Source organism: Glycine soja, chromosome 9 (genome assembly GCF_004193775.1).
Source record: "Glycine soja cultivar W05 chromosome 9, ASM419377v2, whole genome shotgun sequence".
Classification (NCBI taxonomy): Eukaryota; Viridiplantae; Streptophyta; class Magnoliopsida; order Fabales; family Fabaceae; genus Glycine; species Glycine soja.
Genome location: NC_041010.1, coordinates 31,415,404 through 31,427,939, shown reverse-complemented (window position 1 = coordinate 31,427,939; position 12,536 = coordinate 31,415,404). Strand labels below are relative to the sequence as shown.

At 33.0% G+C, this 12,536-nt stretch overlaps 2 protein-coding genes across 2 annotated transcripts; one reads left to right on the top strand and one right to left on the bottom strand.

Moving 5' to 3' along the window:
* Nucleotides 1-235: 235 nt before the first annotated feature.
* On the bottom strand, nucleotides 236-2,088 carry LOC114368348 (chaperone protein dnaJ 11, chloroplastic-like). Its single transcript, XM_028325656.1, has 2 exons — nucleotides 1,777-2,088; nucleotides 236-325 (listed from the first exon to the last, which is right to left on the bottom strand). The coding sequence occupies exons 1-2, from the start codon at nucleotides 2,086-2,088 to the stop codon at nucleotides 236-238; spliced, it is 402 nt and encodes a 133-aa protein (XP_028181457.1).
* A 5,448-nt stretch (nucleotides 2,089-7,536) lies between these two features.
* Nucleotides 7,537-12,241, top strand: LOC114368071 (proline--tRNA ligase, chloroplastic/mitochondrial-like). The gene is made up of 11 exons (XM_028325421.1): nucleotides 7,537-7,932; nucleotides 8,014-8,070; nucleotides 8,741-8,851; nucleotides 9,026-9,112; nucleotides 9,192-9,305; nucleotides 9,389-9,595; nucleotides 9,692-9,829; nucleotides 10,465-10,626; nucleotides 10,760-10,959; nucleotides 11,545-11,628; nucleotides 11,771-12,241. The coding sequence occupies exons 1-11, from the start codon at nucleotides 7,594-7,596 to the stop codon at nucleotides 11,910-11,912; spliced, it is 1,641 nt and encodes a 546-aa protein (XP_028181222.1). The 5' UTR covers nucleotides 7,537-7,593; the 3' UTR covers nucleotides 11,913-12,241.
* Nucleotides 12,242-12,536: the final 295 nt, after the last annotated feature.

Sequence of the window (12,536 nt, the reverse complement as noted above, 5' to 3'; positions counted from 1 at the left end):
TTAGATGATGACTTTTAACTGGGTAATTCATTTTAATCATGTAATTGAAATATTTCAAGGTAAAATTACATGTTTGGATAAATCATTTAAAGAGAAATTGAATTTAGTCATTTTAATAAAGAATTTTATTCAACAGAGAATGAAAGAATTGAAATTCTTTGTAAAAATGAGAGAATTTCAATTTCTTAGCAACTCCTCTCTACAAGCTTATTTCCTTCCTCTCTATGGCTGGTCTCTACAACCATTGTCGCCAGAATAGGCTCCGATCATAGTTAGCGCGCTTGTCGGGATCGGAAAGAGTAGAGTACGCGGCGTGGATCTTCATGTTGACAAGTGGCCTAAAAAATATTAAGAGGGGGGTTGAATTAAGATTTCATTGACTATTCCTAATTGAAATTTTCCCTTTCTTAATTATTCCCTAGATTAAATTATTTCTTTTATTATAAGTTACTTGAATAACAAATAAAGAGAAATAACCTTAAAGAAATATAAACACAACAAAAAGTAAAAGAGATTAAGGAAAGAGAGAATGCAAAATCGGATTTATATTGGTTCGGTCACAACCCGTGCCTACGTCCAGTCACCAAGCAACCCGCTTGAGATTTCCACTATCCTTGTAAAATCCTTTACAAGAAATGAACCACAAAGGACTTCTCTCCTTTGTGTTCAGTGATTACAACCAAGAAGTTATTCCCACTTCTTGCAATGAACCCCAAGGAACGTTGGTCCCTTGTGTCCAGTGATAACAACCAAGAAGTTATACCCACTTCTTGCAATGAACCTAAAAGACGTTGGTCTTTTGTGTCCGGTGATCAACCAAGAAGAAAATCCTACTTCTTGCTATGAACCCAAGGAACGTTGGTCCCTTGTGTTCAGTGTTTGCAACCAAGAAGACCTTCTCTTGAAAACAGTCACCAAGAGTAGGTCTCTTGAAAAGTTTTTTGTAAGAATGGAGGAGAGGAAGAAAATAGAATGGCACAAGTTTTTGCCCAATGAACTTTTCTTGACAAAGCAAGTGTTGAACAAAAACTCTTAGAAAGATGTTGAGAATTAAGCATTAATCAGTCTATGAAATTCGTGCCATGGTCACATATTTATAATCATTTGATGGCTCTTGAAGAACCATGTTAAAAGTTGTGACTCTTGGTAAAAACTAATCACTTTAAAAGTTGTGACTCTTTGGCAATTTATTTTTCAAAACCAGTCACTGGTAATCGATTATCATTATGGTGCAATCGATTACACAGTTTATTTTATCAAAGGTTATGACTCTTCATGTTGAAGTTTGAAATCCAACATTCAGAACCACTGGTAATCGATTACAAATATTGTGTAATCGATTACACTATTTTGAAAAATATTTTGTCACAAGTTGTGACTCTTGAGATTTGAAATTAAACGTTCAAAAACATTGGTAATCGATTACATGCCCATGGTAATTGATTACTACTTTGTAAAACAGTTATAAAACTGTTTTGGGCTTCTGGTAATCGATTACTGCCTTATGATAATCGATTACCAAAGAGTAAAAACTCTGGTAAAAGATTTTTCTTTGAAAAATTCTTTTGGACAAATTTGTGCTATTCAATCTTTTCTTTGAAAAATTCTTTTTATACTTATCTTGATATTTTTCTTGAGGTTCTTGCATATCTTGAGTCTTCTCTTGAATTTTCACTTGAATCTTCTTGATTTCTTTAATCTTGTTTAAATGTATCTTTTTTAAAAATCTTTTGGCATCATCAAAATAATCTTGGAAGCTTTGCTTCTACACTTCATGAATTCGTCAGCAGACGAGTTTTTTCGGTCGATGGCCGCCATGTCGGGGTGGTAGACTCTGGCCAGTCGCTGGTACGCGGCCTTGATTTCTTGGTTAGAGGCGTCGGAAGGGATGCCGAGGATATCGTAAAGCGAAAAGTAAGAGGAGTTCAGATACGAAGGTCTCAGTTGCTCCGTCCAGGAAGAGCGAGCTTCAGCGGTGGCGAAGGCGACTATTGGCCGGGATTTGACGCGGCACGACGATGAAGCCATGGCATTGCCAGAGAATTTAATGGCAGGAAGAGACGCCGAAAAGGACACGAAAGAAATCATGTTTGTTACTTGCTATATTGGGAGCTTGTGATACGTTGTGGTTGGGAGAAGTTGAGATGTGGAATGTGAGTAACGAAAATATGCTAATTTTGTTTCAGTGCTTTTATAATTGGTTTATCCAAACAAAGAATTTTAAAAATACAAGACTTTTAATTGATGCATTTTAATTTCCCTGAATTTTAAAATACTCCATCCAAACAGACACTAAGAGCGAGACCAAGATTTTGGTTATTTGGTGGCTTTCAAAACTATAAAATTTAAATCTTGGTTAATATTTAAGGTAGGTGCAAGTTTTTAATATCACTTGATTGCTGGTAAGAGTGGGATGGATTGGATTTTTAAGAATTCAATCCATATCTACTTAAATGGATTGGATCTTAAGTTTATATCTATATTTTTTAAAAAACAATTTGGATTCAAGATTGAATCCATTTAAGTGGATATGAATTTGGTCATATTCAATATATATCTACTTAAATGTTATAAGAATTTTTTTATACAAATTTTAGTAATTAAACGATAAAAAGTGAAAACTTAGTACTGTGTCCACTTGAGCTTAATAAAAATTACTTCAAATACCAAATGTGGTAATTGAAGGATTACTAAAAATTAATCATACACTTAAACTTGACAAGTTCTATCATAAACATACTCAAGTTACTAAAATAAAATATAATATAAACTCTCAAAACAACAAACATTATGAAGTCTAAAGGCTAAAGCACAATATCAAATTTGAGATTATTTTTTGGTCAATGTTGGTTAGGTTTTTTTGTTAGTGTTGGTCGATGATGTTTTTTGATTGATGTCACCCAAAAAAATTCTAGCTAACATCGACAAAAAAATAGCCTCATCTAACATCGACCAAAAAAACCCTAACTGATGTTGGTAAAAAAACCTATCCGACGTCGACCAAAAAATAATCTTGACAGACATCAACAAAAAAAATTTCTAACTGACGTTGACCAAAAAATAGCCTTGATTGATGTCGGTCAAAAAACTTTGGACGACATTGATAAAAAAATAGTCTCAATCAACGTCGGCCGAAAAAACTCTTACTGACATTAATCGGAAAAAACAATCTCTACCGATAATGGCTTAAAAACATTTTGAATTGACGCCGACCAAAATAACTCAAGATAACATTGACCAAAAAATAACCCTTACCAAAGTTGATTAAAAAAATCCAGCTGTCATCATACGAAAAATTATATTGAATTTAAAAATTCATACAAATATTCAATCTATATCCAATTAATTGATTGGATTTATAATCCAAAAAATTGGATTTGAATATAAAAGGGATCATTTAAATGAATTTAAAGGAATTTGATTAGATTAAATATAAATTGATTTTATATATTTGGATTTTTTTGCAAGGCCTAGTTGCTGGTTGGTGGTTTATCAAATCTCAGAAACGCTGTATTTTCGGAAGTGACTATTGTAAAATTGGTCCAGCTGGAGTTCAAAAGAACATTAATTTAAAATACACTTGAATGTAATTTAAAGTGTATTTTATACCCTTCTTCGTACGCCACTTATTTCTGATATTTTTCTAGTGAACATAACTTAACTTTTAGGTTATGTTTGAATATCTAATTGTGAACTAAATGGAATGAAATGAATCAGAAAGAAGAAAAACAAAATGAAGTTATTATTTTATCATTAATGAGTGAAATGAAAAGAATTAGAATAAAATGAAATGAAGTTATTATTTAATTGATTAGATTTTTAATTAAAACTTGATTTCATCTTATTACATTATTAGTTTAATTATTAATTTAATTCTCAAACTATTTTAAATTATTTAATTTAATCTTAAATTTTTAAAAATTACAAATTAATTCTCAATTTCTTAAAAATAAATTAATTTGATATTTTTTCCAAATTGGCAAATTCTAGCATTTTCATTTGCAAATAATGACAGCTAAAAACTGTAATTATATTTTTCTCATTTTTTTTCCCTTTCTCTTCCTCCCCTCTCTCCTTCCCCAGTCCTCGCGCTTGTTTCTCTCTTCTGCGCGACCATCACCAAGGCTCCGATCCATGCCGTCGCGCAATCCCGACGTGACTCTGGCGCCGTCCTGCAACCCCGACGTGACTCCGACGTCGTCGCGCTACCGTGCGCCCTCCCCACCACCATCAGTGAGCCCCATCGAGCCACCATGCCCTCCACTATCACCCTGGCATTCGTTCGGTTGAATTTCATTTTTCAGTTGCGGAGGATTTCTTATCCATACTGAAGAGCACGAATATCGACATTTGGGCATTCATGGACGCCGCCATCGTGGTGCCCTCGTCAACCATGACGACGAGTTAAAGCGTCAGAGAGACAGAATCGTGGAGCGCTTGTACGCTACTGAGTTTAATGCTGTCGTAGGGAACAGGATAGAAGAGAAAGAGAAAGGATTGAGGAAGAAGAGAGGGGAAGAAGAGAAAGAAGAAAAGGAAAAAAAAAGAAAAAAAAACATAGTGAAGATTTTTAGCTGTCTCTGATTATAAATAAAGCTGCCAGAATTTTCACCTTAACACCATCACCTCCAATTTGATGAAAAGCACTATATTGATTTATTTAAGATGGATTGAACTTTTTAAAAATTTGGGGATGAAATTGAATAATTTGGGGATGAAATTGAACAATTTAAAGTAATTTGAATCAAATTGATAATTAAGTTTATTATATTCTTTTTTAAGTTTTTATCAATCCAAACATATCATTGATATGAGAAGAACATCATCAGTCTTGAATTATTAAAATATATCATACCTAGAAAAATATGAGAACTTTATCCGTCTTGAATTATCCAAATATATCATTATATTTGATTTAATCTCTATGGAGTAATATATCACATATGGTGTCATTTTTCTTTTTGTGAACCCTTTCTTATGTTGCTTGATAATGGTAATATACCTTAGTATATTTTGTTTTTATACCCGTTTGAATATGTCACAATTTAATTAAGTTTGATTCTTTTGGTCAACTCTAGAAAACCATCCACCTCAACTCAACGATATGGATCTCAATATCTGATTTAATTCGTATGCATCTTTGAATATGTTACAATTGAATTCAGATTCTTGATTCTTCTGGTCAACCCTATATTTAGCGTGTATTTGAGAAATCATTCTCTCTCTCAACTCAATTATATAGATGACTTACTTTTTTATTTTTCCCATCACAAATTCACAATCCATCAAATTTGTTTTATAGGAAATGTTCTTATTCGTGACAAACAGACACACAAATTCTAATGTTTATAACTTTAGGCCTAATCTTCATAAATGGAGTGAAATAAGGTTATAAAATATGTCTATAGCTAAATGTGGTAAAAGAGAGACCTAAATTAAGATCCAAGTGCATTTTAGATTATAAATTTAACAAAGTGACTAAAGTGTTTAGCATAACATAAAAATACTAAAATATAGTGTAACACCCTTAACTGGCAGCCTAGATGTGAGTTACAAAAAGGTTGACAATTAAGAATGTTAAATTACAAATCAGAACCAACATGATTCATGGCACTTGAATTGCAACACATACGCTGCACTGTTTAAGGATCAAAATCTGTTTGCTATGGGTCTTTGCATAAGAGACGAACGAGGGCAATTTGTAATAGCTAAACAAGTTGCAACATTGGAGCACTAGAACCAATTGAAGTGGGGGTGTGGAGCTTATTGCATGCATTGTCGTGGTTAAAAGATCACAACATTAACAATGTGGACATAGAGATGGATGCAAAAGGAGTTGTGGACGCAATACACTTCCAGCGGAAGTTCAGACTTTCAAGTCTTAATAAATAAGTGTAGAACTCTTCTTTAAAGTTACTTAAAATCGGTGGTGAATTTCATAAGATGACAAACTAATCATATCGTTCAGCCCTTAGAGTGTCAAGTTTATATGCTCGTAGTCATGTTTTTTTTTTCTTTCTTTTTATCAAGTACCTCATTATATTTCTTCTTTCATTATGAATGAAATACCCTAAATGTCTTTTATTAAAAAAAATATTCTAAAATTTATAGCTGGAGAGAAGTAAAATTATAACATATATAATTTGAATATATATATATAATTTGAATTAGAATATAATTATGTTTGTATATCGAATAGAAATGTGCATTTCCCTAAAGTAAATCTCACGAGATTTTTTTAATTTAAATTTAATTTTAAGTCTACTTTAAATTTGAAAAAAAAAAGTATATAATTATATGCTCAAATATATTTTTCATATATGTTATATGTTTCTTTTTCAATTTAGTACTTTAAAAAAAATTATTGTAGACTTAAATATATTTAAGGTATATGATAAATGATCAAATTTTATTTTAGATCCTTAATAAATTTTTTTGTTATTTTATCAAAGACCTTAAACATATTTAAGCAATTATTTACCACATGATATTTTCAAATTTTTGTTTTTATTACTTATTGTTAGTCTTGATTAGTTAAGTGATGATGTGATAAGCTAATAAAGTTTCACATTATCGATTAGTTAAGTGATGATGTGATACTAACATTACATCATCCCTAACGAACTTAAACTAATGACAAATAGTGAAAATAAAAGTCTAAAAACATCATATAGTAAAATAAAAAAATATTTTTTAACTAATAAACTAAAAAAAATAAAGATATTATATGTATGAAAAATATATTTAGGTCATAACTATGTTATAAATTTGAATGTTCTAATCATAATTGATCACCATAATTAAATATTTTATAGTTAAATAATCACTTTAATTACCATATATATATATATATATATATATATATATATATATATATTTATGAATCCTACCATTACTACTTAAAGTAGTATATATTTGTCTCCAAAGTGATAATCTATTTCACTTTATTTTTCATATACTTATATCTTATTTTTATCACTTCACAAAATATAATATGATGTGTTTTAAGTGAATGAGATTAAATTTTAAATCGAGAATTAGTTTATAACTAATCCAAATGAGTGAAACTTGTTGAATACTTAAAATCTCCAAGTAAGGGTCAAAGATCTAATTGTTGTGATTACCAAAGAACAAGATACTGATACTAAAGTATCTTATAAACATACTTGTTTGAGACAAAACCCTCACAAGAAATGCTCATTCTAAGTTATAAATTTTGGATCACAACATACACATTTTAGCATTTATTTATTATGAATTTGTTTGAATTATTATATACAAGTCTTACAAATCTGGAAAAAGGCTAAAAGAGAGTCTTAAGATAATGTATAGAAAATTAAAAGTATAATTTGTATTAAAAATTATAATATTTAACATTATCAGTCTCTTAAAAAAAATTATCAATACATGTTAATCGTAATTTTTATTGAAAATATTATTTATTATTTTTTAATTATTAAACTCAAACACAGATACACACGTATTATTATTATTTAAAAATAATAATAATAAGGTTGTAAAGAAAACATCATCAAAACAAAACCTCATCTTGAGGAAGTATCTTCTCTTTCTCAGTCTGCTCCAAAGCCACAAATGTTGTCTCTCAGGCTAACCTCGTTCACCCACCTCTTCTCCCCGCCCTCTTCCGCCGTCATCTCTCGCCGGTCCACGGCGTTTCTGCGGCGGCGCCACCACCCCCATCCACGGCCACTCTCCGCCTCGTTCTCCGCCCAGAGCGCGGCGGCGGAGACCCAGGACCGAGTCGAGAACTCGAAGAACCGAGTCACCGAACGAGTCATCACGCCAAGGTCACAGGACTTCAACGCGTGGTACCTCGATATCATAGCCAATGCCGAGTTGGCCGATTACGGTCCGGTTCGCGGCACCATGGTCATTCGTCCCTACGGTTACGCCATTTGGGAAGCCATTCAGGTTCCTTCTCAATTTCTCGCCACGTGTCCCTTTTCTTTTCAATTTATGTCATTTTTATTTTATTTGTTTCTGTGTGTGCAGGAGTATTTGAATGTGAAGTTCAAGGAGACTGGACATAGTAACATGTATTTTCCGCAGGTAAAAGTTAACTACCATAGTCAATTAATTATTATTTACCGTGATTAGGGTGTGTTTGGTTACAGTTAAACAGTTTAATTAAGGACGGGACAATTTTGCCAAAAGTTTTCAATAAATATTTATAAGAAGAAAATAAGAAGGTAAAATTAAGCTCTTTCCGTGAGTTAAAATTAACTTGTGCATAATTTAAAACCAGCTTTTGGAGAACCTAAAATGAGAGAGTTTCTATCATAGTTGGGCTATATAAGTTGATTTAAACTTATATAAGGTTGGTTGTTTTACTTTCATATTTTCTTCATCTATAAGTGCTTACTGAATAATTTATCCAAAGACTGCCTAAATTAAGTTGTTTACCCCAATGTGTCCTATGCCCCTTTCGCGAGTTCAAATAAACTCTGTTGAAGCTCTTTTAAATGATTCCTTAGTGATATATTTGTCTAAAATTTATGCAAGTATTTCTATGGTAGCATTAATAGTTGAGAGAATGATTGCGAAGGGGTTGGAGTTGGAATGTTTATTACCATTGCATGCCGATGTTATATTTAGTGTCAAAAAGTGATGGTTGTGCAAAGTCAAATCTTGATAATGATGGGGTATATAAGATTATGTCCACAACATGAAATTATTGTTCTATCATATGTTTGATGCCTTTTTTTAATCTGTTCTGCAGTTTATCCCATACTCATTTATAGAGAAAGAAGCAAGTCATGTTGAGGGTTTTAGTCCTGAGTTAGCACTAGTGACAATTGGAGGTGGAAAGGAACTTGAAGAGAAGCTCGTGGTATGTATGCTATGCTCTTTAGTTGTTTGTTACAATTGCCTTCATGTGCATGTATTTTGATATTTGTTGTAATATATGGGATGAGTTGAAGTGATTAATCATCTGTAATATTGATTGAAAAGCTGTGACCTAAGGTTTTGTCTTTGATTTTTGCACTTGTTGAGGCTGTGGCAGGTCCGGCCAACTAGTGAAACCATTGTGAATCATATGTTTACTCAATGGATCCATAGCTACCGTGATCTTCCTCTCATGATTAATCAGGTAATGCTGTTGTGAGTTTATTTCTGAGCAAGAACTTGCATTGTTGAATGACGGGACAATTTTGCCAACTTGCTTTCAGTGGGCAAACGTGACAAGATGGGAGATGCGCACCAAACCATTTGTGAGAACTCTTGAATTTCTTTGGCAAGAAGGACATACTGCTCATGCAACTCCAGAGGAGGCCGAAAAAGAGGTGCACATCTTTTCTGTCAAGATGACAAAATCTTTACTAGTGTAGTTGCATAATCTTAGTGACAATATTCTGTTCAACTGCAGGCTATACAGATGATTGACATCTATACCAGATTTGCTTATGAGCAAGCTGCAATACCTGTTGTTACAGGTCGAAAATCTAAAGTGGAAACATTTGCTGGTGCTTGTAAGACCTATACAATTGAGGCTATGATGGGTGACAAGAAAGCATTACAAGCAGGAACCAGTCATAACCTTGGGCAAAACTTTGCCCGTGCCTTTGGAACACAGGTCTGATGTACTGTTTTTTTTATATATATATATTTTTAAATATTAATATAATCCTTTTGATGAGGATGCAGTTGCTCAAAATGTGTGCTTGTGCAGTTCACAGACGAAAATGGGTTAAGGGAATATGTTTGGCAGACATCATGGGCAATTAGTACACGTTTTGTTGGTGGCATCATCATGACACATGGAGATGATGCAGGCCTAATGCTTCCCCCAAAGCTTGCACCGATACAGGTACATTTGGATGCTATTGGTGTCTAAACCTTGCGGTGTAGACCCATTAGTTATATTTAGCTGTTGAAAGTTGGAATACTTTGCACCTTGGTCAGGCAAAGATGGTCAATAATGTAGTTTCCTACTTTTGCTGTAAACTGGCTTACAGAACATCCTGCTACACTTGATACAAAACCTGCTTCATTATAGTGATATACTGAGCTGCCTCTTTTGGACAGTTTGTTGAAGTGTCATGTTTTTAGTACTTATTTATTTATACTTACATGTGATTTGATTCATATGCTAATATCTCATTGCTAATTTTCTTGCTCTGCTTACTGAATTTCATTAAGAGTAAGTTCTGATGGAGAAGTTTGGAGGGGGAGGGGAACTTTTTCATTTCTATATTGAAAGAATTACAAAATGTTTACAATAATAGTTAGGGAGCTTAAAAGGTTTTTTGTTTGATTCTTCTCATTTTAAAACATTCTCAAATAAAGTGAATGCTTACTTCAAATGTACTCTCTTCTACTCCAAAGTCCAAACTCCTACATGCAGATACAGGATACTGTTCCATGCCTGTACTTTTATATTGTAATTTAAATAAATTATAAGTTTTTCCTTTTTGACAAAATCATGTTATGTTTCCTGATTAGGTGGTAATTGTACCCATTTGGAAGAAGGATGGTGAAAAGGAGGCAGTTCTAAATGCCGCATCATCTGTAAAAGATGTTCTTCAAAGATCTGGGATTAAAGTTAAACTTGACGACTCAGATCAAAGAACCCCTGGATGGAAATTCAATTTCTGGGAAATGAAGGTTTGGTGTAAACTTGAACGGAAATTCAATTTCTGGGACCAAATAATGCGCATTGCTTTGTCTCATGCTGCAGGATCTTATCCTGTTTTGAGTATCTGATTATATTTATATCATTTACTTCTTCATATTTCAGGGAGTTCCTCTTAGAATTGAAATTGGTCCTCGTGATGTGGCTAGTGGAAGTGTGGTGATATCCAGGAGAGATATCCCTGGGAAGCAAGGGAAAGTGTTTGGAATCTCTATGGAGCCTTCAAATTTGGAGGCTTATGTTAAAGACAAGTTGGATGAGATACAGTCATCTCTTTTGGAAAGGGCAATTGCTTTTCGAGACAGGTCCATTCCTTTAATGCTACTTTTAGCCTGTGACTCCTAAACATAATCTTGTCTTCACATGCTTTGAATTGAATTCTTCAAAATAGCCACTTTTATTTATTGATACTAGTCACATTAATCATCTTTCCTGAATTGAAGAATGTTAATGGTAGCATAAATGCATAATCTTTGGTTTTGTCAAAACAATGTTGTACTTTGCTAGGATAATTTCCACTGATAGAATTGTGCATTGATTTGACTTCAGTTACAAATATGTGGTTTGAGTCTGAGTATGGTTCTAGCCAAAGTTCAGATCTTACCTCTAAATAAGATATTTGCACCTTGTATTATTGTCGACCAAACCAAGTCCCTTTACTAGAATTTCATCAACAAATGGCTTCCATAAAATCATAAATTATAGACTAATGATGGCCTAATAGGTTAATTGTTGATGTAATCAAACTCAATGGCTTCTTGCTTTTCCCTAAGTTATTAAGCTTCATTTTTTTATTTTTCTCATTTTTTGTTATGCTCATTCAATTGCACATATGTTCTTGGCTTCATTGACAAACAGGCAAATTGACATGCACGGTTTTTCTCTTGCAGTAATATTGTAGATGTGAACACATATGATGATCTTAAAGCTGCAATATCACAAGGCAAATGGGCAAGGGGCCCTTGGTCTGCAAGGTTGGTCACCCTTCACCCCCCCCCCCCCCCCCCAATTTTCACCAATATGTTTTGATGTTGAAAATGTACCTTCCAACACATGTTTAGACAAGGAACATGATTTATTCACAACTCTAATATCAAGCTTTACACAATTTAACAGTGATGAAGATGAGTTAAAAGTAAAGGAGGAGACTGGAGCAACTATTAGGTGTTTTCCTTTCGAACAGCCACAAGGGGTTAAAACATGCTTGATGACCGGCAATCCTGCTGAAGAAGTGGCTATTTTTTCCAAATCATACTAACTCTGCAAGCTTGCTTATTCTTTAAACTCCCAAATAATATTATCTGCAAGTGGGTATTTGTACTTTGTTTAAATTTTTACTTGCTTTTTGAAAAGTCAATTTCTTGTTGTAACTTAGGTAGGTTAGTACAAAATAACACATAATATATTGATTCAGGACTTCAATTCATACTTTCTTAGTTTGTTATCATTGTTTAGAAAAACAATTGAGATGATTCTCTTAGGGGTAAAAGTTGAAGGATTTATATTACTGTAGTTTGATGAAATCTTTGTAATCTATGAATGCTTCTTTATGTTTTATCTTATTCACTAGTGACTTTCATGGCTTAACTTATTCGCTAGTAACTTTCTGCCTCCGTGAAAGAGCATCTTCCGCTTATGTTCTTGCATTAAAATTTTCGCTTTAGTGATATAAATACCTTGACCTTTTGTTTTTAATAATATCTCATTTTTAGTAGCTTTGTTAAAGGAAATCCACTAAAATGTTGCAAATGGATATAGGCAACTCAGACTTTTCACTTTTGTATCATCCTCACCCTTGTCGCACATGCATAGGTACTTGTTAGATGCAGATATTTTTCTCTTAATGTGATTATCGGGTCCAATCACCACATAATTACTTGGG

Coding starts and splice junctions, on each gene's coding strand:
- LOC114368348 (XM_028325656.1), bottom strand. CDS start 2,088: ATGATTTCTTTCGTGTCCTTTTCGGCGTCTCTTCCTGCCATTAAATTC. Junction 326..1,776: donor ACTCGTCTGCTGACGAATTC/ATGAAGTGTAGA, acceptor CCACTTGTCAAC/ATGAAGATCCACGCCGCGTA.
- LOC114368071 (XM_028325421.1), top strand. CDS start 7,594: ATGTTGTCTCTCAGGCTAACCTCGTTCACCCACCTCTTCTCCCCGCCC. Junction 9,306..9,388: donor CAGAGGAGGCCGAAAAAGAG/GTGCACATCTTT, acceptor GTTCAACTGCAG/GCTATACAGATGATTGACAT. Junction 9,596..9,691: donor CCCGTGCCTTTGGAACACAG/GTCTGATGTACT, acceptor GTGCTTGTGCAG/TTCACAGACGAAAATGGGTT.